The following is a 27,602-nucleotide window of genomic DNA, read 5'->3' as shown; positions in this document are numbered from 1 at the left end:
CCAGCTGTGGAGGTCTTCCTTGGCCTGCCAGTCCCTTTGCGATTAGTAAGCTCACCAGTGCTTTCTTTCTTCTTAATGATGTTCCAAACGGTTCATTTTGGTAAGCCTAAGGTTTGGCTGATTTCTCTAACAGTTTTATTCTTGTTTCTCATTCTTGTAATGGCTCTTTGACTTTCATTGGCACAACTTTGGCCCTCATGTTGATAAACAGCAATAAAAGTTTCCAACGGTGATGGAAAGACTGGAGGAAAGACTGTGTGCTGAGTGCTCTCTTATACCTGCATTAAGGAGGCAATTAAACACACCTGAGCAATTAAACACACCTGTGAAGCCATGTATCCCAAACTTATGGTGCCCTGAAATGGGGGAGGGGGGGGGGGGGGGGGGGGGGGGGGGGGGGGGGGGGGGGGGCTATAAACACAGCTGTAATTTCTACACGGTGAAACCAAAATGTATAAAAATACCTTTGAATAAAATCTGACAATGTGCACTTTAACCACATGTGATGTTTTCTATTACAAATCTCATTGTGGAGTACAGAGGCAAATAAATAATGATGAGTCTGTCCCAAACATTATAGAGTGCACTGTATGTAAAAGACGCAGTAAAGGGCCTGTCCCACTTGGGAGTCATTTGCGCGTCACGCAGGTGGTGCGCAAAGATTTTGTGAATCCCAAAATCCTCGGGCACCGCGTGCGACCTTGCCTACGCTACCACGCGCGCGTAATGCACGCCATCCGCGCATCACATGCACGTCGTGACACGTAAATGTTGCCCAAGTGGGACAGGCCCTTAACTCTCTGGTGGAGGGTTGAATACATATATGCATGTGTTTCATCTACATTAGGAAAATATGTGAAATGTATTAGTCTAAAATTATTCCTTTATCACAGGCAATACCATGAAGGATCCATTTGCAATGTATTTACAAATCATTGTGCAAACATAAATGAAAATCAAAAAGCTATATTGCGAATCTCAACAAGCACAAGCAGACATCAATCATGCTCAGTAAAGGGCCTGTCCCACTTGCATGCAATTGCGTGCGTTTGGCGCGACCAACCGGAAGCGGAGTTCACGAGTGACATCATTTACGTCATGCTTACAAATCAGCTGGGCAGGAGGCGGGCCAACTGAATTTGGGCGTCGGGCGGTGATGTCATCACGCAATGCCACTCTGGGCGTTGACATCATCACGTAACGCCACGCGCTAGGCATACGCCATCAAGACGCTGCGTACGACGTCAAGACGCTGCGTACCATCGCAATGCGCCTGCGTTGGCACGCGAAGATTTCGGTCACTGCAGGAATTTTGGAGCCCCGCGCGATGTCGGGACCAGCCCCGCACAACTCCGCGCTTCTAAGTGGGAACGGCCCCACGCGGCCATACGGTGCCCATACGCCTCAAGCGGCCACGAGGTCGCATAATTTGCGAGCCAAGGTCGCGTAAGTGGGACAGGCCCTTCACCTGAGACACTGTTTCATTTTGAACAGTTTTTTAACCAAGCAAATACTAACCTTTGTCTATTCTTAGACTTGGGTTTACTTCGTTTCCATCTATAAAAGTTCACACATTTGAATTTGCACACAGCTACATTGAATGGTCCAATGGCGTGGTTTTTGCAATCATGACTTACAGGTGAACTTAATATAATAAACCTTTTTGATCAGCTTCTGTTATTGATATCTTATAGGGGATGGCAATTTGTACAGGGAATGTGGGACCTAAGAGAATAGTGACTGCATGTCTTGTTCAGCCAACTAGATCAAAGAATAATCATAACCATGATGTCTGATGTGCATGTTTGGTTATTTAATTTATTTAAAAATAAGAAAATAAAAATCTATTAACTATTAAAACTCTGATCTTGTGTATGGATGTGTTTGTGTGTGTGTGTGTGTGTGTGTGTATAATCACATCTTCTCAAAAAAATGATGCGCTAACGGTAAAATGTTTACATATTCTGGTAGCGATTTTCCCCAAAATCGCCTTTTCTGAAAAATTCATGATTTATTTCTGGAGTTATTAATGAAAATGTTCACAAATCCGATAAAACTGAAATAAAAATGCCTCTTTCGCTGATGACGTCACAATGGATCTGCGTGCTCGCGCTGCGCGTGACGCCCACCTCCACCTCTCCCTCCTCCTCATTATTCAAAAGACGCAGCCCTCTCAACCCCCGACCTCTCCCTCCTCCCCCCCGACCTCTCCCACCTCCTCCCCCCCCCCGACCTCTCCCTCCTCCCCTCCCGTCATTCAAAAGACGAGCAAGTCGGCTACTGGATTGATGCTGCTGAACACGGAGTCCTTTGGTCGATGCCAGCTGCCCACCTCTCCCTCCTCCCCGACTTCTCCCTCCACCCCCCCCCCCCCCCCCCGTTATTCAAAAGATGCAACTCTCTTACACACCCCCCACCTCCTTTCTCCACCACATCCTCTCCTCCTCCTCTCCCCTCCCCCCCCACACCTCTCTCTTCCCCCCCCGGCCTCCCCCCCCCCCCCCCCCCCCCGGCCTCCCCCCCCCCCGGCCTCCCCCCCCCCCCCCCCCGGGCCTCTCTCCCCCCCCCTGCCTCTTAATTAGGCAAGGCAGCTTTAATTAGGCATGGCAGCTTCAGCATTTTCAAACCAAAGCCAACACAGCTTTAGCATTTTCAAACCAAAGGCTACACAGCTTTAGCACTTTCAAACCAAAGGCAACACAGCTTTAGCACTTTCAAACTACATTTGCAAAGCACATTAAGGGCACTGACAGGTCAGTAAAACCACTCACAGTTTAGTAGACATGTGTTCAGTGTTATTCACAGCTCAGACTGAGAATTGTGACCTCTCGCTCCCCCATCTTGCAGAGAACTGAGGCACCTCCACTTCTCCGGGTTTTATAGTCCCTCCGGAAGAGGCGTGGCATTCAGGAGTGAGAATCTCAATATTTTTTAAACACTAATAACTGTTTTATTTTTCATCGATGGGAAAAATCCTCTTGTCCTGTGCAGCGGAGGGGGACTGAGTAAGATAGCCAAAAATCACCACCGATAGTGGCAGCGTTTTTTCTAAAATCAATATACAGAACAACAGGAAGTGGTCAAGATGAGACTTTTAGTAATATAGATATCAAGGGGGGGGGGGGGTTAGTGTGTGTGCGTGGGGAGTGGTTAGTGTGTGATGTTGCAGGCCGCCCCTCCCCCCCCCCCCCCCCGCAACCCACGTTGAGGGGACGACCCAACGGGTCCCACTTGGTCTAGTAATATATAAGCAACACACGGGAGGGCTGGTCCCACAACGCAATATTCCACCTCTCCACCAATTGATGGCCTGCGGCGAGGGTGGGGGGCTTTCTGGAGCACTAGTATGGGTGTTGTGGGCTGAAGGGACTGGTTTCCAGAGGGTTAGTATGGACATTGTGGGCCGAATGGATTCTTGGGCTGGCGGCTCAGTCACTCAAGCCTGTTGTGCTGGCAGCTCATTCACTCACGGCTGGTGGGCTGGCAGTTGACTCACGGCTATTCCTTGAAATTCCATTTCAAGCAGGGTGCAAGGCCGCCAAATTCAAGTGCAGTTTCTTACCACTTCAAGCAGGGTGCAAGGCCACCAAATTCAAGTGCAGTTTCATACCATTTCAAGCAGGGTGCAAGGCCACTAAAGACAGCGAGTCGTGACCTCTCCCTCCTCCATCATGCAGAGACTGAGCCATGCCCACACTTCTGGGTTTTATAGTCCCTCTCCTCCCCCCCCACCCACCAGAAGGGGCGTGGCCTTCATGGCGTGATTGACAGGAGAGAGAATCTCAACATTTTTTAAACACTAATAATTAGAGCCAGGATGTTTAGGCCCTAAAAATCTCTGAAATAGTCAGGCAAAAAGGCAAAATAAAATTACAAAAAAGGCACGAAAAGGGCATTTATTAGCGCAAAAAAAAAAAGGCATAAAAAGGCATGTGTTTCCACCACCAAAATATGGTTAAAAATGATAATTATAAAGGTATACTACATTATTGCCTGGTTGCACATAACTACTAGCATTTTTTTCAAATTATCTGGTGTTAAACTATGCTGTCTTTCAGACAGAATATGCTTCAGTTGTGAAAAACGTTTTTCTACCCCAGCTGAGGTCACTGGTGCATTCCTGAAACAAGCTACAACCTCTACATTCATGTTGATATCTTGTGCATTACAACTACCTTTGAGAAATTTAGCTATGTTTTGTACTTCAAGATCTTTGTTAGCTGAAGTACCCCTCTCACATTTACCTTGTATTTCTTTACCTACATCGCCAGGAACTTTAAGTACAAAGTACAGCAAGTGAAGATGTAAACAACTGAGCAATAGTTGAGCTGTTTGACTTCTCCAATAGATCCGATGTCAACAAATACTCCTTTGATGGTTGACCTGCCTCCAAGTGTACCAATGACCACATTGGCAACATTTTTCCCCACAGCATCGATTGTCTCGTCTATTGAGATCCATATTTTGTTGCGTGCAACTTCATCTCTAATTTTCTGCACAACAATGTTGAAGTTGCTATCATCATAATTTTTCCGTAATGATGACTCGCTCGGTATATCTTCCTCTATGTATTTCTCTAAAAAAACCTCTGAGAGATTTGTTTTCCAATTTCTACAGTGGAATTCCAGCATCAATGAATGCTTTGTACAGGACACATGAAAACTCAGATTTGCGACTGGAGCCAGCAGTAAATGTTGTGAGGAGACAAGCTTGCGTATTTCCCGCCTTCAGTTTCTCTGCCGCCCGACTTGTGTTTAGCTGTCTGTACATGCTGGGAAACGAAATATTTCTTCTCATGATTCACTGCTTTCTCACATGCTTTGCAAAACAGCACACAGTTGTCTGTAGAGAATATATCACTCCCGTACACTCTCACCAAATCGTTCAGTTTTTTACAAGGCGTTGACTTGACTTTAGGCCTTTTGACATTTGCAGGGGTAGATCCCACAGGAACGGGGATGCAGACCTCTACAGGCAGGCCAAGTACAAGCTGAGAAGCGGAATCAGAGCTGCCAAGGAAAGGTACTCTGAGAAGTTGAGGAGCAAGTTCTCAGCAAATGACTTCTTCAGTGTGGAAGGGCTTGCGAGTAATCACAAGCTACAAGGGAAAAAAACCTCGCTCCTTGGACCAACTACCTGAACGAGTTCTACTGCCGTTTCGATAAACAGAAACTTGGGGAGGGGGTGTGTGGTACCCCCACACCCCCTCCCCAACCACCACTTCACACCTACTCACAGCCTGACCCCAGTTTGAAAAGGCTAGATCCTTCCCCATCTACACCTCCCCAATCACCACTTCACACCTACTTAAGGCATGACTCCAGTCTGCAAAGACTGGACCCTTTCCCACGCACCCTTTTCCAATCACCACTTAACACCTACTTACAGCCGGGTTTCACCCCAGTAGTGTAAATTTTCTTGTAAGTTACGTTAAAATGGCAAAAAAAGGCTGATTTTAGGCACTCAATCGTGAAAAAGGCATTATCTTCCTGAAATCATCAAAAAAGGCATGAAAAGGCACATGGCATTGATGGCAAAATCCTGGCTCTACTAATAACTCTTTTATCTTTCATCGATAGGAAAAACCTCAGCACCTGATGAGCGGAGGGGGACTCTCTGATTAAGATGGCCAAAAATCACAGCCGTACGTGGTAGCGTTTTCTAAAATCAATATAAAGCGCAAACAGGAAGTGGACAAGATTAGACTTTTAATTATATAGAAAGCAAGGCAACTTTAATTAGGCAAGACAACTTTAATTAGGCAAGACAACTTTAATTAGGCAACACAGCTTTAGCATTTCCAAACCAAAGGCAACACAGCTTTAGCATTTCCAAACCAAAGGCAACACAGCTTTAGCATTTCCAAAGCAAAGGCAACTTAGCTTTAGCATTTCCAAACCAAAGGCAACACAGCTATAGCATTTCCAAACTATATTTTCAAACCACATTAAGGCCACTGACAGGTCTGTAAAACCACTCAGTTAGTTGACATGTGTTCAGTGTTATTCACAGCTCAGACTGAGAGACGTGACCCTCTCACTCCCCTATCTTGCAGAGACTGACTGAGGCACTCAACACTTCCAAGTTTTATAGTCCCTCCGGAAGGGGCGTGGCCTCCAGGAGAGAGAATCTCAACATTTTATAAACACTAATAACTCTTTTATTTTTAATCGATGGGAAAAATCCTCTTGTCCTGCGCAGCGGAGGGGGACTTTGAGTAAGATGGCCAAAAATCACAGCAATAAGTGGCACCGTTTAAAAAAAAAATCAATATACAGAACAACAGGAAGTGGTCAAGATCAGACATTTAGTAATATAGATAGATGTGCAGGTTGTGAAAGACACTAAATTAAATATGGGGTAAGATGCTTTCAAAAATTTGATTTTGGTATTGGGGTGTTTGGTAGTCAAAAAGACTTGCACACTTATTTATTCACACGAATGGACAAGACTTTATCAGACTAGTTAATAATTAGTCAATGTTAGAACCTATGGTATTTGTTGGTGCTCGATCACTCAATGAAATATGATCCGGGCAAGGCTTCGGCAGAAGCAGGGAAGCTACCTGATTTCTCATTTCACTGGCTGTAAAGACTCGTGCTAACTCAGCCATTTAATTAGATCATGGCTGATCTGATTTTTGGCCTCAACACATTTCTGTTCAATCCCCATAACCATTGATACCTCTCAACTGAAAATTTATCTTGCAGCTTTGAATATACTAAATACTTAAAACCCAGCCTATTACTTTTGAATTGGCTTATCAACAGGAATGCTGCATGAAATTTCATGCCATGAAAAGAAATTCACAATCACTTAATAGTAACCATCAAGATTACGTATTTTCTAAACTAATTTTGAATTAATACTTGCTGCATTTTTATTTTTATTTGGATGAATCTCTGTGCTGCCAGCTCTTCAGGGTTAATGTGAGAAGCAGAAACCAGCATAAAATTAGTTTGGGATTCTTCACAGACTGGGGCACAGCATATCTGGATCTACGGGGAGCTTTCGTTCTTTTTTTTAATATGGAGATTAAGGGGAAAGGGCCTATGTAATGAGCAGATAAAAGCAAGAGATGGAAAAATATTCATTGCACAAGGCTCTTAGCGTTCTAGGTGGAGGTTTACACCCAAAAAAAAAGGAAGTTTGATGTTCCTTCGTTGTGTTCATTCAGTGAACTGTAAAATACTTTGAAGAAGCTTATCTGTGGTTTAAGGGTTTCCTGGGAGAGTTGCTGGCTGACTGGCAAGGAAGGCGCTGATTGACATAACTGATTTTAATGCCAGGGCTTTAGACTGGAGCAAAGCCATTGATACTAGATTGCAAACAATTTTGCTGAATTCTCAGTTTGGGAATTGGAAAGTATTACTGAAAGAAAGGAATGGCTTTAATTAAGTATTAATGGCTGTCACACGCTTAAAGTTCTTGTAATTATATTGTTTTATATTTGGATTAAATTATCCAAACTAATCTATTTAACATGAGTGGTTTTCTGAAAATTTGAAATATTTTCTCTTTTCCTTTGTTAGCACTTAACCCATCTTATTGTCGTCTCTATAGTTTGGCATTGGCAGAGATGGGAATTTTGGTCAGCATCGATGAGTTGGGTGGAAGGGCTGGTTTCCCTGCTGGAGGATGTTGACTCTACATGGGAACGGTTATGCAAATATGAAATTTCATCAATTTAATTATAGAATATTTAAAATTCTTGATAATCCATGAACAGAAAATCATTTTAACTTAACAAAACGTGTATTGTATTTGTGACAACATGTTCAGTGGCGGTGGTTTTGGAGAACAAACTTAAAATCAATGAAAAATCAAAGGTGAAAACAGGAGGGCCACATTTATTTGTGACTTCCATCCTTATATAACTATAAAACTTTGATTGTGTGTGTATGTGGGTGTTTATTTGTTTGTGTGTGATCACATCTACTCGAAGAAACTAGGTGCTAACGGTAAAAAATGTACTCAATCCGGTAGAGATTTATTCCGTGAAATTAAAAATCGCCTTATCTGAAAAATTCATGCATTATTTCTCGAGTTATTAATCAAAATGTTCACAAATCAATCTGGAGGAAAAAAAGAATTGCTTATTCCCTGATGACGTCCCAATAGATCTGCCTGCCTGATGACGTCACAATGGATCTGCCTGCTCTCCCTTCCCCCCGGCTCTCTCTTCCCCCGGCTCTCTCTTCCCCCTTGGGCTCTCTCTTCCCCCCGGGCTCTCTCTTCCCCCCGGGCTCTCTCTTCCCCCCGGGCTCTCTCTTCCCCCCGGGCTCTCTCTTCCCCCCGGGCTCTGAAGAACGAGCAAGTCGGGCCCTGTACTGGAGCTCTCTGGTTGGGTCTGTCTCTGGTCGGGCCGTCTCGGGTCGGGTCCCTCTTCCCCCTCCTCCTCTCTACCCCCCCCCCCACCCCCCTCCTCTCTATCCCCCATCCTCTCTCCCCCCCATCCTCTCCCCTCCTCCTCCTCCTCTCCTCCTTTCCTCCTCCCCCGCTCCCTCCCCCTCTTCTCACCCTCCCCTCTCCCACCCTGTCTCCCTCTCCCCCCCCCCTTCCCCCCAGCCTGTGTGTTTGGGGGGTGGTTAGTGTGAGTGTGATGCTGCAGCTCCAACCCCCCCCCCCCCCCCCCCGCAAATACGTTGGGGAAACAGACCCAGCGGGTCTGCACTTGGTCCAGTATATAACTATAAAACTCTGATCGTGTGTGTGTGGGGGTGTTTATTTGTTTGCGCGCGATCACATCTACTCGAAGAAACTAGGTGCTAACGGTAAAATTTTTACTTATTCCGGTAGAGATTTATTCTGTGAAATTAAAAACCGCCTTATCTGAAAAATTCATGCATTATTTCTCGAGTTATTAAACAAAATGTTCATAAATCAATCTGAAGAGGGAAAAAAGGAACTGCTTATTCCCTGATGACGTCACAATGGATCTGCCTGCTCTCACTTACCCCCGGCTCTCTCTTCCCCCAGCTCTCTCTTCCCCCCGGCTCTCTCTTCCCCCGCTCTCTCTTCCCCCGGCTCTCTCTTCCCCCAGCTCTCTCTTCCCCCCGGGCTCTGAAGAACGAGCAAGTCGGGCCCTGTACTGGAGCTCTCTGGTTGGGTCTGTCTCTGGTCGGGCCGTCTCGGGTCGGGTCCCTCTTCCCCCTCCTCCTCCTCTCCCACCTCCTCCTCTCTACCCCCCCTCCTCTCTACCTCCCTCCTCTCTCCCCTCCTCCTCCCCCTCCTCTTCCACTCCCCCTCTGCCCTCTCTCCCCCCCCCCCCTCTGCCCTCCCTCTCCCCCCTGCTGCCCTCCCTCTCCCCCCCCTCGCCCCTCTCTACTCTATTCTCTCCCCCCTGCCCCTCTCTCTCTCCCCCCTTCCCTCCCTCTCCCTCTCTCTCCCCCCTCTCTCCTCTCCCCCTCTCTCTCTCTCCCCTCTCTCCTCTCCCCCTCGCTCTCTCCCCCTCTCTCCCCCCTCCTCTCTCCCCCCTCCCCTCTCCCCCCCTCCCCTCTCTCCCCCCTCCCCTCTCTCCCCCCTCCCCTCTCTCCCCCCCTCACCTCTCTCCCCCCTCCCCTCCCCTCCCTCCCTTTCTGTGTCCCTATTTGTGCTTTGTGTCCCTCTCCGTGCCCCCTCTCTCTCTCTCGAGCCGCGTCTGCGAGTTGGGGGCTATACGTGAGTGGATAGGGCAGGGGATGGTGTAAAAGGAGTGAATGAATAATATTAATATAATATCAATATGTGTGTGAGGGGTTGGTTTGTGTGTGTGTGTGACGCCGCAAGCCGCCCCCTCCCACCGCAACTGCGCGTTGACGGGACCCGACGGGTCCCACTTGGTCTAGTTTCCTCTAAAATTCTCTAGTCATTTTTTCCTCTTCCTGGTGGCATTTGTTTCCCCATAAGAGAAAAAAAATGCTTTTGCTATCTGAAATCAGCAGCAAATGTTAGAAATGTAGGATCAGTTGATCACCATCCATGTGAAAAAGTAGCTTTGAGTTTTAAGTAAAATCTTTCAACTGTGCCACTCATTCTTGCAGGAGAATCTGCAGCTACTCAGACAAAAGAATAGCCCACACATACCCTCCTCATCCCAACTAACCAATCAACTCCATCTTTACTTAACGCTGCCTCAGGAAAGCAGCCAACATAATCAAGGACTGAAACACTGGTCATTCTCTCCTCTCCCCTTTCCCACCAGCCAGAAGATACAAAAGCTCAAGCATTTATCACCAGATTCAACAAGCGCTTGCTTCTTCCCCATTGATCTCATACTCTTGAATTGACCTCTTGAATGCTAGGGGTGAATCCTGATTTTTCCAATCTACCTAGGTATAGCCTTTTAACTTTATCTGCACTTTTTCTATAGCTATGACACAATGCTGTGCTGTTTTATTTTCTCCTTGCACTAATTTGATGTACTCGTGGGTAGAACGCAAAACAAAGCTTTTCACAATGTCTCGGTACTGTGTCAATAAAGCAATACGGAGATTCTACAACATCAAATATTAATGGTTAATATACAAAGGGATGGAAAACGTGACTAGCACTGTATATTAAACCAGAGATATAGGCCAGAAAACTCGAAGGAAACTGAACATAACACAGATGAGCATGCCCAATGGATCTGTGGCATGATGAAAACAAAAAATGTGCGAAATAGATGTATTCAAGGGAGCAATGAATAAAGATAAACAAGAATGGACATTATTAATGGAAAACAAAACAGCAGAGATGCTGGAATCTGAATCAAAAATGGACAGTACTGAAAGACCTTAACCAATAAACCAGGATCTGTGGAAAGAGAAACCAGTAAACATTTCAAGTCATAAACTCTTCCTCATAACTGAGGGAAGAATAAATGGGTGCGTTTATCTGACTTTTTGAAAATTAACTCTTCCAAAATACAGGTTAGTAACATAAATAAATAGAAGGGCAAAGGAGTCTGAAGATGAGATGGATTGATCCAGCTGAGGGATGGCACTAGGAGTTGGAGGAAGATGTGCATGACAGAAGCCTTTGCAGAGCCCAGATTTGCAACATTGACTCATTTTAAAGAGAAGAGTAAACAAGGAATGTGATAAAAAGGAACTGCAAATGCTGGTTTGTACCAAAGATGGACACAAAACACAAGAGCAACTCAGTGGGTCAGGCAGCATCTCTGGCAAACGTGGACAGGTGACGTTTTGGACAATTACAGGTTGCATTTTAAGTTTCTGATTAATTTCCACTTTGAAGGTTCCAAGAGTAAATGGCATAATTGCCGATAGAAATGTATCTAGAACGAGGCAGGAGTTTGGGGTTGGGAATGCAAAAGCAGAATACTTGGATCTATCATTAATATAAACTTATCATGATTTACAGTACTATGGCAGAGTTTTCTGAATTACCAACTCTGGGCAATATCTTTTATTTCCAAATATTAATATCTGCATAATATGGAAACCTAATGTTACATCTTTAAATTTCAACTGCTCAGCCTCACTATAATGGGAATTGAGTTGCACTCTATATTATTGTTCTGACTTGTAATCAATTGCCATGGATAATTTGGTTTACCTGTGATGCACTTTCCTGGTTTGAGGTTGAAGCTGCAAGCCCAATTCGTAATGACTGGCCATCGGTAGTTTATCATGCAAGCAAGACTGTAATACAAAGACAGTTAATGTTGGCCATTCTTTAAAGTTTGAGTTCTGCAGCAACTATGTTAGTAGAAATACTAGAATTAGTAGAACTCTATTTTCAGAAACGTTTGAATTTGATATTCCACATAAGGAAGGAACAGGATACATTAAAACCACCTGTAATTATTGAAATGCAATTTTCAAATCCTTTCAACTTCAGATAATCTGCATTCATCCTGTATACTTTAAGTTATCAAACACTTTTTTAATTTGGCTGACAATTCAAAATTGAATAGAAAACCTTTTATAAAGTAGAATTTAAGAAGGATCCTTTATATGAATTTTCTCAAACCTCGGCTTTGTTACTAATAAATTATGATACATTTATTTATATTTCTTGATGTATGTACATTCCATTCTTTAATCAAGAGTGTGACCCCAAACACACATACTGAAATGTTAATGCTGTTCTTCATTGAAGAGGAGGGCCAAGATAAAATTTATGAATCAGAATGTGGCTTTGTTTGAACCTGCTGCTAATGGATGAGTTGGCAAATAACGCCAAGAAAAAAGTCAAACCTTTCAAGTTCAGAGGTGGCACCAGGGAATCGAGCCAAGGGAACTTCAAAGCCAGCACAGCAAGACGGAACATGTGTTTGAGACTGAATAGATTAGAGACCATTATCAGTCATTTGCCATGATGTGGTGAACAAAAGCATGTTGGGGGTGGGGTTAGTAAATGTTTTTTCAAATAATGTAACTTGCCAATGCTCTACCTGGTACCCATACATTGTTTTACCCTGGGAATACAAGGTAATAAGAATCATAATTTTGCCACTACTTATCTACATTGTTACTAATCGTGAGATAGCTGTGTATTAGACTGAGATTCCCTTCTGAGCAATACAGATTCTGAAGGAGTATTAATGGTTTATGAAAGTGACACTTGTTTAGTTTCCTTTTATGGCTTTGTTTATTGGGCCACATCTTGCTGTCCCCAGGACTGACATCGCTGTTCATTTTCCTCCACATCCACTAAATCTTACCGTGAAGCTGCCTCACCCCACACTGACCTGACAGTCTTTGTCAGGAGGCAAAACTAGTCTTGGGCTTTGTCTTCTGTCAAAGCTGTCATCACATTTGAGTTTTTTAAATATTTTTCTCATTTAGCAATAAACTAGTCAACTGAAAATACCCTAAGCAATAAAATAATGTTTTACTTTTCCCCACCATCCTTATTGAAATGGATAGTGTCCAGAATATTGTGCAGGATGTGAAGTAAGTTTTATTCATACCCTTCCCTGCCTCCAAGACTGGAGCAAACAAAAGTGGAGCAAACTGACAGGTTTGGCCTTTCAAACCTGTCTAAATCCTACGTTTCCGCATTTGATAGGGAATGCGAGGTAGTCCAGGACTTTAAACTGTTCAATGCCAGCAATTCCAGTGGAAGCTGCTGGCATTGTACAGCGTATTTTTTTTTATTGTGATGCATGTTGTCAGCAAACTTAAGAGCACAACATTTTAGCCTGAGGTACTGTTTTTGTTTAATGCTTCCTTTTTCAGTATACTATGTAGATGAAAATAATTCCAATTAAAGCAATGTTCATGGAGTATTGACTACAATATGTAGAGATTTGCATTTTTTCCTCAGTTTGTATTTTGATACCGTTGGTCTCTTCTGTAGTTCGGTTGGGTCTACAGAGTGTAACCTTCAAGTGTCCTGGTTAAATAACTGCATTTTGTCTACTTAATCAGGCAGCATACAATAATAGGGTAGATTTGTCATGCAAACTTCTCCCATTGCATAAGAAAACAAAACCTTTCAAATGAGGATGACAGAAAACAAGTGCCACTTTGGTTGCACTACTCCATTTTTTAATTTTTTTTTGTAATGAAAGTAGCCACTCTTGTCAGGTAAATAGGCTGGCCAAATTCTATCTTTAGATTTTTAACTTCAACAGAAGAAAGATAGACCAGTTTGTTATTGTGAGTTTTAAGGATTATACAAATCAGGAATGTGGGGGAAAGTAATTTATCACTGCTTTAAAAGGTTTATGTCAAAATATAAATAGAGTATCCATAATTCAGTAAATTGCAAATCATAACTTCTTGACAAAGTTGAATTTTTGTATTGATGATACTCCGCACAAACCGCACAATGCAAACTGATGGCTTGTTTATGCTTCAGAAATCCACTAATTATTTTTTGTCTTTTCATAATTTAATGTTTTTGGCAGCTGAATTTACTCTATTGTTACAGTGATAGGACTTTTTCCAATACAAGTTCTCAGAGCTCGGCACACTTGACAGTTCACAGCAGAGCTGGGAAAAGATTAGATAGACATGGTTGTAATATCTTCATACCACTTCCACAAGTGTATCATTATTTTAGCTTTCCATTGGTTTAGTGAGTTCTGGAGATTGCTTGTGGAAATTGGAGTCTAATGTTGAGGAGGGCACACTTAATTTTGACACTGTTTTGGTTTTCCTTATCTTTAACATATTAATTGATGCATCAATTAATGAAATATGCACCTGAAAATTTCACTCTAGTTTCACTTTGTCAAGGCAAAACATCTTTCTATTACACAGGTTTCAACGTGTTTTGCTCAAAGATGCTCATGTTCGCTATTACTTTGGTTCCTAATGATGAAGCTGTTAATTTGGAAATTAGTGCACAATTATAAAACTAAAATATCACCTTTTTTGGACAGAGATGGAATTCCCCCTTATCGAATCAGAAAGCAACATCGACGGGAAATGCATGAAAGTGCCAAAGCGAATGGACGAGTGCCACTACCTCACATTCCGGTAAGCATTTCTTCTGTGAACGTATAGATATGAAAGCAAACTTATCTGTGTGGCTGTTTTAATGGACAAATTTTCACTTGGTTTTAAGCACATGCTTATTCATTGCTTTTTTTTGCTTTCTTAATATTTAGTTACCAGCTGTTTTAAAACTGCATAGATAACCGATGACTTAGTTGCATTTTTTATTACATTTCACTGTTGTGAATACTATGTACTTAAAGCAGAATCCAAGAGCGCCGATGTTCAAAATATGAATCACAAAGGGAATGTTAAAACACTTTCTGGGTCTGATAGCATCTGGAGTTGATGTGTCAGTTGAAATATTTAAACGCTGTTACAGAGAAAATATGTATTCGCTGTGAAGCTGCTTATATATTGCCATGGTCAATGATTAGCTAATTCTATAGTTTGCTGCTCTGCTATTGTGAATTGTTTCTCTATAGGATAGTGTTTTGTTTACATTCTTGCCAAAAACTTGCACTCAAGTTGTGATTGAACTTAACACCTCGCATTTTCTACAATATTAAGCACAATTATTTGCTCACATTAAACAAAAATAAAATTATATTCAGTGTTATTCTCCTTGAGTAAGGCCTCTTGAGGCATTTCTTTCATGTTTAGCTTTTATCTTTTCATTCTTTTAACAGAGCAATAGGAGTGCCTGGTAAACAAAACAAATCATGGCCTAAACAAAGTCAATTAAATAACACATGAAAGAGATTTGGATATCCTCAAGGCCCTATTTATTAGAACTTATTCCAGAGTATAGTTTAACATGTTTTGCCAATGTGATTCAATTTTTCCAAGCATCTCATGCTATAACACTTTAATGAAATGCAAATCAGTAAGACATTAAACTGAATGTAAACTAATAAATTGGGATCACAGGGAATTGCAGAAGCTAAAATCTTGAGCAAAATATAGTGTTGGAGGTACTTAGTGAGTCAGGCACCATCTATAGAGGGGATAGGTGACATTGTGGGTTGGGACCCTTCAAACTGGACGCTTTGGATCGATTCTCTTTGATCTAAAGAAGGGACAAGGACCCAAGACATCACCTACACAGATGCTGACTGACCATAGTTCCTCCAGCACTGTTTTGCTAATGCATTGGGATACCACCTGGTAATATTTCCTGATTATCATTCTTGGATCACAAAGGGTTAATAAAAGAATTATGTAAATAGGAGAAAAGCTTTGAGGAAGACTTGTTTTTCCCTATTTTGAGTACTAACTTCTATTATGATCTTCCTAGTGATGTTTATGGCTGAGCCCTTTAATATCGTTTTACTGCAGGGTCAAGTTTAAAGTTCAAGCATTAATACAATTTTTTATGGAAGGTGTAGTTTCCATTTCTGCAATGAAGGGTGAAAAGAACTTGTTAGTGGCAGTTGAGGCAATTTTTAAAAAAAGATTCAGAAATCCCTTTTTTCAGGAAAGGTTGTTTTGGATTGCATAATAGCAAATATAACTTTATTCAAGAAAAATAAAGTAGGAGACTGCAAACTTGTTAGCTTGCCTGTTATTGGGAACACTTGAAGCTGTTATTCAAGTTGTTATAATAGGACATGTGCAGAGAGAGTGTTCTCTGCATAAAGTGGGGTAGTGTCGGGATCCGGTTGGAAATGCAAAAGATAATATTTTGAATGTCGAAGCCAGTGGGATGAAAGATGAGGACCAGCGGATATTTCTCTCCTTTCTGGGGATGGGAGACTGGATAGTGTCAAGTTATGCAAAGAGTTTAGTGGGGCAAGAGAAGGCATAAACAATAGGCCTACAACGGCAGTCCTGTTTGTGAATCTTGAAGAGATGGAAGCGGATTATGCGTGATTAGGACATCAAACTTTAGGCTGTTGAGGCTGTCAGTTGAAAATGGAAAAAGCCAAGAGAGTGGCAGGGCCAGAAGTGGGATTTCAGGGGAATGAAGTGTGCTGGAGACGTGAGAAAGGGTAGTTATGGGATGCGAAGTGGGTATGGAGGAGGAGGCGGCATTAGGAAAAGAACTCGACATGTTGGGCCCAGTATTCACTGAGGAACAAGATAGCATGAAATGGGGGTGGGCTGTCAAATGATGGATGGTTGGGCAGGCTTCATTTGTATCTGTTGGAGTGGACAGAGCCTTGATACAACAAAGATCCTAAGGGACTTTGACATGGATTTTTCCTCTTATATGAAACCTAAAGGTCACTGTTCATAGGTGGATGGCCATTAAGGTATGGATATTATGAAATATTTTGAGTGCTACTAACTTTCCCAAAGGGCAGTGGAAGCAGAACCTTTGAATATATTTAGGACAAAGTCAGATTCATTATAAACAAAGGAATGAAAGATTATGACAGAAATCATAATTGAGATTAAAATCAGGTCAACAGTGATATTATTCAATGGCAGTGCAGGCTTGATGGACCAGATGGTCTACTATTTTCTGTTTGAATATGTAGATGCTGCAAAATGTTCAGTGAGCCCCATGTGTTGTAATAAATAGTTTGCTTTAAGCCGTGTTAGTATGAAAAGTTAACATCGAGTCAGATGGAAGCATGCATGCAAGATTAGCTATATTATCTAACAATTAAGGCAGTGCAAGCTGGTCAGTGCTCTACATTTCCCCAACTTAAATTTCCAGCTGATTAAAAATTAAAGACTGGCAAGGTGTTAAGGAAGGCTTTTTTTTTTAGGAAATAATGCTCATTAAAATATCTTCAAAGCCAGAACAAATCAAAGGAGCGTGCTGGCCAATGAACCTGAACTAATTCTGATATGCATTATTTACCAATTGAAGAAGCCCATTCCAATTATTATTTTTCTGGATTGGTAATCAAAACTTATCAATAAGATGATTTATATTAGAAGTAGTCACGAAATTTTACAGAGCCTATATTTGACTAAATCTTTATACCTTGCATTTCACAAATTGTAAAATGTAGGGAAGGGAGGAATTTTTAATCTCTAGCTAGGTCACTCTTTAAAGTTGTATTAGAATTACAAATTTAGTACACTTGCATCATTCTCTTCAGACTATTTCAGTTGCTTGTATACAGACGAATGGACGCAGTGATCCCCGTATTCTGCACAGGCAGGAGTTAAAACATGATAGATGAAATTAGGCACTTTTGCACCCCTATTTGTTCTCTATAGTTATAAAGGGAAAGCTCATCAATATTTTTTGAATTGCATGGCTTTCCAATGAAATTACTGAAACAATGGTTGAACACCGCTACAAATAGCTACTAATTAATGTTAATTTTAATCTAAATAGGTGCAAAATACATTTCAAGAATGTTCTTTCCATGAGGATTGTGTTGTAATTGAATGCTATCAAATAATGTGAATAGGTTGGATAGGGCCTGGATGTTGTATTCATAGCATTCCATATGGTGTCAGTTTTTGCTGAAATGATTTGCATTAGCCCCCCAGTGTGTGCATCAAATATCCGTTTTGGGGATGCTATTAGCGTTTTGCATGTGCTTTTTGTGTAATGGCTACAGAACAAACTTCACACTAAGTTCGGAGAAAATTCTGATCAACTAAATAGGCCGTGGGCCGAGCATCGAAATAGCGTCTAGAATTTAACTTTCGTGATCCATGTCTGGTATCTACCTGAAAAGTAGGGCGGGGAGTGGAGGAAGGGAGCGGGCAGCGGTGCACGCGTCAACAAACTTACTGCGTGTTCAGTGGTTTCAATCCAGAGCCGGGGGGGGGGGGGGGGAATAGGGCGGCTGGGCTGCGGGTGGGGCGGGGCGGATCGCCGGCCAAGAGCGAGTCGACTGTGAACGGGCGGGGACCAAATGACTGCGAGTCGGGTGGGGGGGGGTGATATAACTCGCCGCGCGTGGAAAACAGTGCGCAGCAGGCGGCGCGTGGAAGACCCATTGTGATGTCATCAGCTCAAGATATTTGAAATATTTGAACATTTTCATAAACAACTCAAGAAATAAAGCTCGAAATTTTCTGGTAAGCCGATTTTTGACCACAGAATAAATCTCTGCAGGAGTATGTTAAAATTTACCGTCAGAGCGTCGTTTTTTCGAGCAGTATTAATTCACACGCGCACGCACGATGTACGAAAGAAAACACTACAATCTCATGATAATAATCATGTCTTGGAGAACATTGTTACTTCAGTACAGTTGGGTATTACTCAAAGTTGAACTCTTTCAAACGTATGTGTGCACAGTAATCTGCAGTTCACTCTCTTGCAAAAACTAAAACAACTTGCTGCAAGTTCACAGTATTCATTAATCATACTGTCATGGTTTATTATGGTGTACGATAATCATGTGAGGTTATTTGTATTATTGTTTTGACAGTTAAGACCTCTTACACTAACCTTCCTCTCAGTCATGATCCCAGTGTGCTCGCTGCCTAGCAAGCCTGAAACAAAGCGTGTGCTTGGTCAATTTGTGACTGACTCAAAATCAAACGTGCTTTGATTGGACAATTACTACTCCGAGAATTGTTGTTTTTTTCCATATTTTAAAAATATATGCAGGTTTTGTTCTTGACGAGTTTCAGATATGATTTCTATAATATTTTTACACAATATGTTATAAATACAGGTAGATATGGGATGTGGGTCACGAAATGAAATGAAAAAACACCTCTGCCCATGGTCTAAAAGTTACTGCTCATGGAATGCACAGCATTATTTATGTATAATTGTAAACTTGTAATTGAAACAAATGAATCTATAATGTTTAGTTGCACTACAGCTATTGACGTATGCTCTATTTTTATGCTCCATAATTAACAAATAACACCACTTGTTTTATTATCTAGATATAGGCAGAATCTTTTCTCTCTGCTCCTTAAATCCCTTAAATGAAAGTGCACCACTACTGAAGTGAGAAATCTCAGCCACTGGCATAATAGGGAGGTGGTTTCTAACTGTTCTGATGCAAGATAGCTTTGCAGTGAGATAATCAGATTGGGTTTAATTCCATCAGTACAGTCAGAAGTTCTTCACCAGAAACAGCTTGGGTTCTCAGAAGCTCCATTCTGTTTGTTCACATCCAATAAGGCAAAAGCAAATCCACCATCAAACTAATCCTATTAAGGGAGTTCAGTTAGCTTTGGTTTTAAATTAAATTATTTTCATCCTCAAGCTGCACAAGACCTGGTTTTTGGCTTTGATCATTTGGCTGTGAATAGCTGCACCGATAGGCTAGTGACTATTCCCAGCTGCACAGCATACTTACTATTCATTAACATTATAGCAACTACAGAGTGAGAACAGAAATGTAGCCTGATGAACCCTATCTGGATATGGTTTTGCTTGATTCATCATTTCTTAAGTAGGAGAAAATTGATGGTTTTTCCACCAGATAGATACAGAGTAAAACTTGTACCTGAAGTGGCCAAGATATTTTGGTTTTGTTCAGCAATAAAATGTTAAATTGTATCATATCCATGGTATCCTTTATGTAACTAAATAATTTTGGGTGCACATCTATTGAAATTTTAAACATAGTTTGAGATATTTTGAAACTTTGGCATAAAAGCTGAGCTTGGCGTAAAGAGGTATAAAAGTTCATTTTGAAAATAAGGTGTGAAGCAAATATCTTTTTCATCCTCACAATGTGATCTTTTCAAATAGCATTTAGCTTAGAAGTGAAGAATGAGCAGGATTATAAAGAAAGTATCTGTATAAAAGTTAAATGTAATATTTGGAGCAGAAGGAAATAGTCACCATTTGTGCAATAAGATATGCTAATTTATATTGTTTTGGCCGTGGGGGGATTTTGAGGAAAAACATCTGTACTTTCAACATAACCCACCTGACAAGTATCAAGGTCTTATTTTATGTTCATATAGCTTTTCCATAGAATATTTAGTACAATTTAGAGTTCAGTTATCAATGAATGCATCAGGTAGCATTGTTCCAACTTATGTTAAATTGTTTAATGTAAAAATTAACCCAATGAGTTTTGAAAGAAGGAATGTTATTGTCCAGTTTAATTCTGGTTTGGTATAAATACATTTGTCAACCAGTTTAATTTTACGGGATAATTTTGCATACATTTACATAATGTGCAATACAATTTCACTGTGTCGAATAATTTTGTAGTAAATTTAGGCACAAAATGCTGGAGTAATTCAGCAGGTGAGGCAACATCTATGGAGAGAAGGAATTGGCGAAGTTTCGGGTCTCGATCCGAAAGGCTGCCAATTCCTTCTCTCCATAGATGCTGCCTCACCCGCTGAGTTACTCCAACATTTTGTGTTTACCTTTGATTTTACCAGCATCTGCAGTTCTTTCTTAAAAATTTTGTAGTAAACCTTTGATTATCCCAGCATATTTTTAACTGAGCTTAAACAAGTGCAGTGATTTATTTTTCCCTTCAAGGCCGCACCTGGAGTTTCATTTCCCCTGAAGTTGTCATTCAACTATAGATAGGTACAAAATGCTGGAGTAACTCAACGGGACAGGCAGCATCTTTGGAGAGAAGAAACGGGTGACGTTTCGGGTCGAGACCCTTCTGACTGATGAAGAACGATCTCTACCCAAAATGTCACCCATTCATTCTCTCCAGAGATGCTGCCTGTCCCGCTGAGTTGCTCCAGCATTTTGTGTCTATCTTCGGTTTAAACCAGCATCTGCAGTTCCTTCCTATACATTTTGTCATTCAACTGTAACAGTTTTAACTTAAATATGTGGATGTACATTTTATTAAAATAATTGATTCCTGTTTGTGAAAGCTCGTTGAAATTTAGTGATCTCAGTTTGGTTGTAAAACCAAATAACTGACACTAGGATGTAGCTTTGAAATTAAATTGACATTTTCATATCTTTCCATCTTTGAATTGTATTTCTACCAATGAAAATAATCTTTGCAAAACTCTAGTAATAAAATTATAATAATATAGCTAGAAAAAGATGCCCTGTTAAAGTGCATTCATGGTGAATCAAACATTCGGCTGCATAGTTGAAAATAGATTACCTTTAATGCTGTTCAAGCATCTCACCAATGGAAAGATCTCAACAGCCGCTCTATCATGTCGTCTCAAGATCTGAAAACAGAATAGTACACCATAGAAAACGAACCCTTGATCATGATGCCAAATTAAACTAACCCCTCCTTCCTGCACAGTCACATGATCCATATACATCCATTCCCTGCATGTTCATGTGGCTGATTAAATTCCTCTTATTGTGTCTGCTTCCACCATCTTCCCTCTCCCACGCCCAGCAGGGTGTTCCAGGAACCCAGAAATCTGCAAAATAATCTTGCCCTGCACATGTTCATGAACGTTTCCACTCTGTCCTTGAACCTATGCTCTCTAGTGTTTGGCATTTCCACCTGTGGAAAGAGATGCTGACTGTCTACCCTTATCTATGCCTCATAATTTTATATACTTCTATCAGAATTCCATTCAGCCTTCAATGCTCAGAGGAACCAAGATTTTCAGCTTCCTCAAGCTAAAGCGGCTTTTTCACGGGGCGACTTGACGCAAGAGTTAACCAGAGTTTAACATCGTGGGAACCTCGTGCGATAACAGTACGGCATTCGTGGACCACCGTGGACCACCGTGGCGCTAACGGCAGGTAATCGTGTAACTTGGTGACTCGGGAGAAAATTCAAGCAAGTTTGAATTTCTCCAAGAGTGACTTGTACACTTGTGGTTGAGCATTGCAACATTATATGAACGTAGTGGCCAGTGCGATATCCGTGCGATATCCGTAATAACTCTTGCGGTTACCGTGGGAACTCCTGCGAACGGTGAACCCGGAAGCTGGACAGAGGGGACAGAAGGTGAGTAAAAATTGTCTTCTGTGGGATTAAATTTAAAAAATAAAGATTTGCATCCGCATATGGACATCAACTTATTCATGAGTTATGTTAATGAGATTCAAGAAAATAACTATAATCTTTAAAAGGGACTTTAAAAGGGACTTTACTGAAAGGTCCCGCATTTTTATGGTCCGTGAGGAATTTTTCACATGTACTTCTTTGAGAGATACAGCTCGGAGTCCTCGCCGACTAGCGATCGATGCCTTTCCGAAGCAGGGTCCGGAACGCTACCAATCAATGTTCTCCAGAGACCCGTGTAAGGAGTGAACTGCACATGCTGGTTTAAACCGAAGACAGACACAAAAAGCTGGAGTAACTCAGCGAGTCAAGCAGCATCTCTGGAGAAAAATAGCTGATGTTTCGGGACGAGACACATCTTCAGACTCAATTCCGATTAGGCTGTCTGAAGAAGGGTTCCGATTCGAATTGCCACCAATTCTTTTTCTCCAGAGATGCTGCCTGACCCGCTGACTTACTCCAGCTTTTTATGTTTTTCTTCCCAGATCTGACTTACCTGCTGAGTTACACCAACATTTTGTGTCCTTTTGTGCGTATTAGCCAGCATCTGCAGTTCCTTTAGACATTACCTAACTTCAGATTTTAGAGATATAGCGCGGAAACAGGCCCTTCGGCCCACCGCGTCCGCGCCGACCACCTATTCTTATCCGGCTTCAGAACGGTTCTTCCTTCCATTCGTTTGGGCACTGACCCGACCTACCAACCTACCTCAATGCGGACATTGGACTTTTTCCCCCTGGAACTGTCCTGAAAACATATATTCGGAACTCTGGTATTTTCCTCTTCGCTCTACCTGGTGTTCTTGTGCATGTGTCGGAGGGAACAGCAGATGCCGGTTTAAAGAGAATGCTGGAGTAACTCGACGGTTCAAAATGCTGGAGTAACTCAACGGGACATGCAGCATCTCTAAAGAGAAGGAACGGGTGATGTTTCGGGTCGAGGCCCTTCTTCAGACTGTACGTGGCTTGGTTATATTCATGTATAGCATTATCTGATATGATTGTATAGCACGCAAACAAAAGTTTATTCTCTCCATAGAATCATACAGCGTAGAAACAGGCCCTTCGACCCAACTTGCCCACACCGACCAATATGTCCCATCTACACTAGTCCCACTTGCCCGCGTTTGGCCCATAACCATCTAAACCTATCCTATCCATGCTTCAGTCTAATGCGTCTTAAACATTGCGACAGTACCTGCCTCAACTACCTTAACGGATAGCTCATTCCATACACCCACCACCCTTTGCGTAAAACAGTTACCCCTTAGGCTCTCATTAAATCATTCCCCCCGAACCTAAACCTGTATCTGCTGGTTCTCGATATGAGACAATAATAACAAACCAAAGCGAGTTAGGACATCAACGGGGAGATCCTGGATAAACCCAAGGTAGCCACAAAATGGAGGAACTCAGCGCAACAGGCAGCATCTCTGGGGAGAAGGAATGGGTGACATTTCGGGTCGAGACCCTTCTGATATGCTGCCTGTCCCGCTGAGCTACATGTTGTGTCTATCTTCGTTTTAATCCAGCATCTGCAGTTTCTTCCTGGCCGAACCCGATTGAAAGATGAGAGGCTGGGCGATAGAGCACTGGGTGTGACAAGGATCAGGCTTCAGTAAGCAAAGTAAAGAGAGGTGGCAACGTTATGGAAATGAAGCGGGTAATCCGAGTGATGGCGAGACGGTATCCTCTAATGTGTCGGAAAGAACTGTAGATGTTGGTTTGCGCCGATGATAGACACAGTAATACTGGAGACAGACATAAAATACTGGACGGGCAGCATCTGGATAAAAGGAATGGGTGACGTTTCGGGACGAGACTCTGAAGAAGGGTCTCGAACCGAAACGTCACACATTCCTTTTCTCCAGAGATGCTGCCCGTCCCGCTGTGTTACTCCAGCATTTCGTGTCTATCTTCCGTATGTTCTGTGATGGTCATCTCGGAGTCAAGTGGCAACTCTGGTCTGTAGACACGAGGAACTGCAGACGCAGGAATCACGAGCAAAACACAGAGCGTTGGACGAGCGTGACCCTTTGAGTTCCTCCATCACTTTGTGTTGAAGTCAGGTCTGGACATTGCTTGGCTCAGTCTCAGGCGCCAGCTAACTAGGAAGGTCGAGTCAAAGTCCAGCACTAACACTCAAGAAATAATGTTTGCGGCCTGATGTTCCCAATATTTAATTGAAATCATTAATAAAGTAAATAAATAGATACCGGTCTAATCAGTATCTACGGGATTGGACAGGCTAGATGCAGGAAGAATGTTCCCAATGTTGGGGGAGTCCAGAACAAGGGTCCCAGTTTTACAGTCTACCGTGGGGAACTCTTTAACTCAGTAAAGTAAAGTAAAGTAGCCTTTATTGTCATATCAGCGCACAGGCAACAGTTGATTGTTGCTCTATTCAGTTTCCCAGGGGGTCGGGACGGGACTGGAGTTGGGAGGGAAAGGTGGGGGAGTCGAGGGAGAGGAGGGGGAGACAGATGGGGGTGTCTTCATTTACTGGCGGCGGGTGTCTGTCACTGAAACAGGCAGGTGAGATTTCACATCCACCTTGTGTGTGCCTCTCTCTCTCTCTCCCTCCCTCCCTCTTACACAGGCTGAGAGACTCTGCCTCTGTGAGTGTACGTCTCTTTCTCCCCCTCTCCCACACACAGTAAGACCGAGGTACTGTGCTCAGTCCATCTGTGTCTCCCACATACACAGTAAAACATGTCTCCAAATGAGCCAATTCAACCAAGGGAGGATATTTATAGTGTGTGAAAAAAAAGTGACATCATTTGTGCCACGTGAGGATTTAACAACACTTCACAATGTTCATTCAAGATTTAACGGGAAAGCTCGGGAGACGGACAAGTCACTCGCACAAATAACAGAAATGCCGAGTACCGTGGGAACTCTATCTACCCCCCGTTATATCGTGTGATATCGTGCTAGACCACGACCACTTCACTCTGGTTACATCTTGCGTCAAGTCGCCCCGTGAAAAAGCCCCATAATACTCTATAATCCAGCATGACATCATAGTGAAGGTCTTATGCCCTATCTGCATATGTCACCACTCTTAGGGAATTAGGGACTTGTATCCCAGGATTCCTCGGTTCATCAATGCTTAGACGGGTCCTCTCACATACAGTATACTCTTCCCTTTCATTTGACTGCCAGCCTTTTATGTGGCAATTTCTCAAATGTAACCCAGAAATTCAAATACAGTATCAGCTTTTATATCCTTGAACACTAGCAGATTTGCCAAATGTGATTCACCTGCTAGAAATAAAGTTCCTGTATTTTATTTGAAAAACAATTGAACAACGTGTAATCAGATTGACAAAATGTTTCCGGTCATATAAAGAAAAAGTAGTGCAGATGCTGGAAATCTACAATATAATGTGCAGGTCAAGTGGCATTTCCAAAAGAAACAAGAGAAAACTGCACGTATAGAGAGGAAAGCTGTTGCAGAAGATTCTTTGGTCATGACTGGGCATAAATGAAATAGTGCCGGTGATCCCTTCTAAAAGGACACCAATGTATATATGTTGTAGGTCCACTGTCATAAATAGCAGAGGGAGAAGGAAGATGAGAAGGTGGAGTAACTTTGTGATCATCACATTTGAGTATGTAGTGATTTTACCAATAGTTGTTTAGTTTAGAGATACAGTGCGGAAAACAGGCCCTTCGGCCCACCGAGTCCGCACCGACCAGCGATCCCCGTACATTAACACTATCCTACACACACTAGGGACAATTTACATTTATACCAAGCCAATTAAATTACAAACCTATATGTCATTGGAGTGTGGGAGGAAACCGAAGATCTCTGAAAAAACCCATGAGGTCACGGGGAGAACGTACAAACTCTGTACAGGCAACACCCGTAGTCGGGATCGAACCGGGGTCTCCGGCACTGCAAACGCTGTAAGGCAGCAACTCTATGCAGCTCTTTATTTAATTCAGCAACACGTGTTGAGCTCATCACTCTACATTTGTTCCACATAAAATTTGTGATTTTTCTGTCCACTTGACATTCTGTGGTATTTTTAGTTCTATCTTTAATCTTTAAATCCATAAACACTTCTCTTTTAGCGACATTTGGTTGTTTTACCACTGCATATTAACCAGCTACCTGCTGTGATAAAATCCAAGTAACAATTTTTTAATTGATGATGATTGATCATAAAAGCTACTGTTTAACTCTGCTTTTCTCATTTTAACTTCACCAAAATAAGTATTAAAATGTATTAAATCACTTGTAATAATTAATTGTTTGAACAGAATTTCACAGATCATATTTGCATTCCTCTGATGTGTCTCTTGATTTATGTAGCGCACGTATCGGATGCCAAAGGATATTCACGTTGAACCAGGAAAGTTTGCTGCAGCACTCATCAGTCGGCTGGAGAGTGTATTGCGAGAACGAGAAGCAGAGGAGAAATTGGAAGAACGGCTTAAACGTGTGAGAGCGGTATGTTTTGTAATATTAATGCACAATTAAATGTTATATGATCTGAAGGGTTATGGCGTGCCTTCAGCTGCTATGAGGCATGATTTACCTTTAATCTGTCATATTGTCTTTGTCTAATTTTGAGTACAGACCAGACTTCCCACCATTGACACTATGTGCACTTCACGGCCATGGGAAAAGCAGCCAAGATAATCAAAGACATCCCATCCTAGTCGTTCATGTCCAGCAGAATGTACAGAAGTTTGAAAGCATGCACCACAAGACTCCAGAAACGGCTTCTATCCTCTGGTATCAGGCTTAATCGTGGACATTGCACTTTGTCTCTGGAACTGGTGTGCGGCAATGCTGAGAACTATATTCTGCACTCTGTATCTTCCCCATTGCTCTAGAGTACTTGAGTTAACTTGATTGTATTTATGTACAGTATATCTGATCGGTTTGGTTAGCATACAGAGCAACGCTTTGCACTGTACCTCAATACACATGACAATAATACACCTAAACCTAAAATGGTGACATGGTTAACAGGAATCCAGAGATGACTAAATATAATGCAAACAGTACTCTTTGTAGTATTGCACAGTTAATTAGAATGGTACAGTTTATTCAGAAAGTATTCAGACCCCTTCACTTTTTCCACATTTTGTTATGTTGCAGCCTTATTCTAAAATGGATCAAATTCTTTTTTTTTTATCATCAATCTACACACTAAACCCCATAATAAAAGAGCGAAACAGGTGTTTAGAAATGTTTGCAAAGTAATTAAAAAGAAATAACTAAAATATCACATTTATATAAGTATTCAGACCCTTTACTCAGTACTTTGTTGAGGCACCTTTGGCAGCGATTACAGCCTCAAGGCTTCTTGGGTATGACGCTATAAGCTTGGCACACCTGTATTTGGGTAATTTCTCCC

At 42.0% G+C, this 27,602-nt stretch overlaps 1 protein-coding gene across 2 annotated transcripts in view; it reads left to right on the top strand.

Annotated features, from left to right (window-relative positions):
• axin1 (axin 1) overlaps nt 1–27,602 on the top strand; it is a 136,946-nt gene that overhangs the window by 73,885 nt on the left and 35,459 nt on the right. For both annotated transcript variants that reach the window (XM_033040475.1, XM_033040476.1), the window contains exons 4-5: nt 14,321–14,417; nt 26,549–26,686. In XM_033040475.1, coding sequence (XP_032896366.1) covers nt 14,321–14,417; nt 26,549–26,686 — 235 coding nt within the window. The remainder of the gene's footprint in view (nt 1–14,320; nt 14,418–26,548; nt 26,687–27,602) is intronic.

This window comes from Amblyraja radiata, chromosome 22 (genome assembly GCF_010909765.2).
Source record: "Amblyraja radiata isolate CabotCenter1 chromosome 22, sAmbRad1.1.pri, whole genome shotgun sequence".
Lineage (NCBI taxonomy): Eukaryota > Metazoa > Chordata > Chondrichthyes > Rajiformes > Rajidae > Amblyraja > Amblyraja radiata.
Note: the sequence above shows the minus strand (reverse complement) of the source record. Positions and strands in the feature narration are given on the sequence as shown.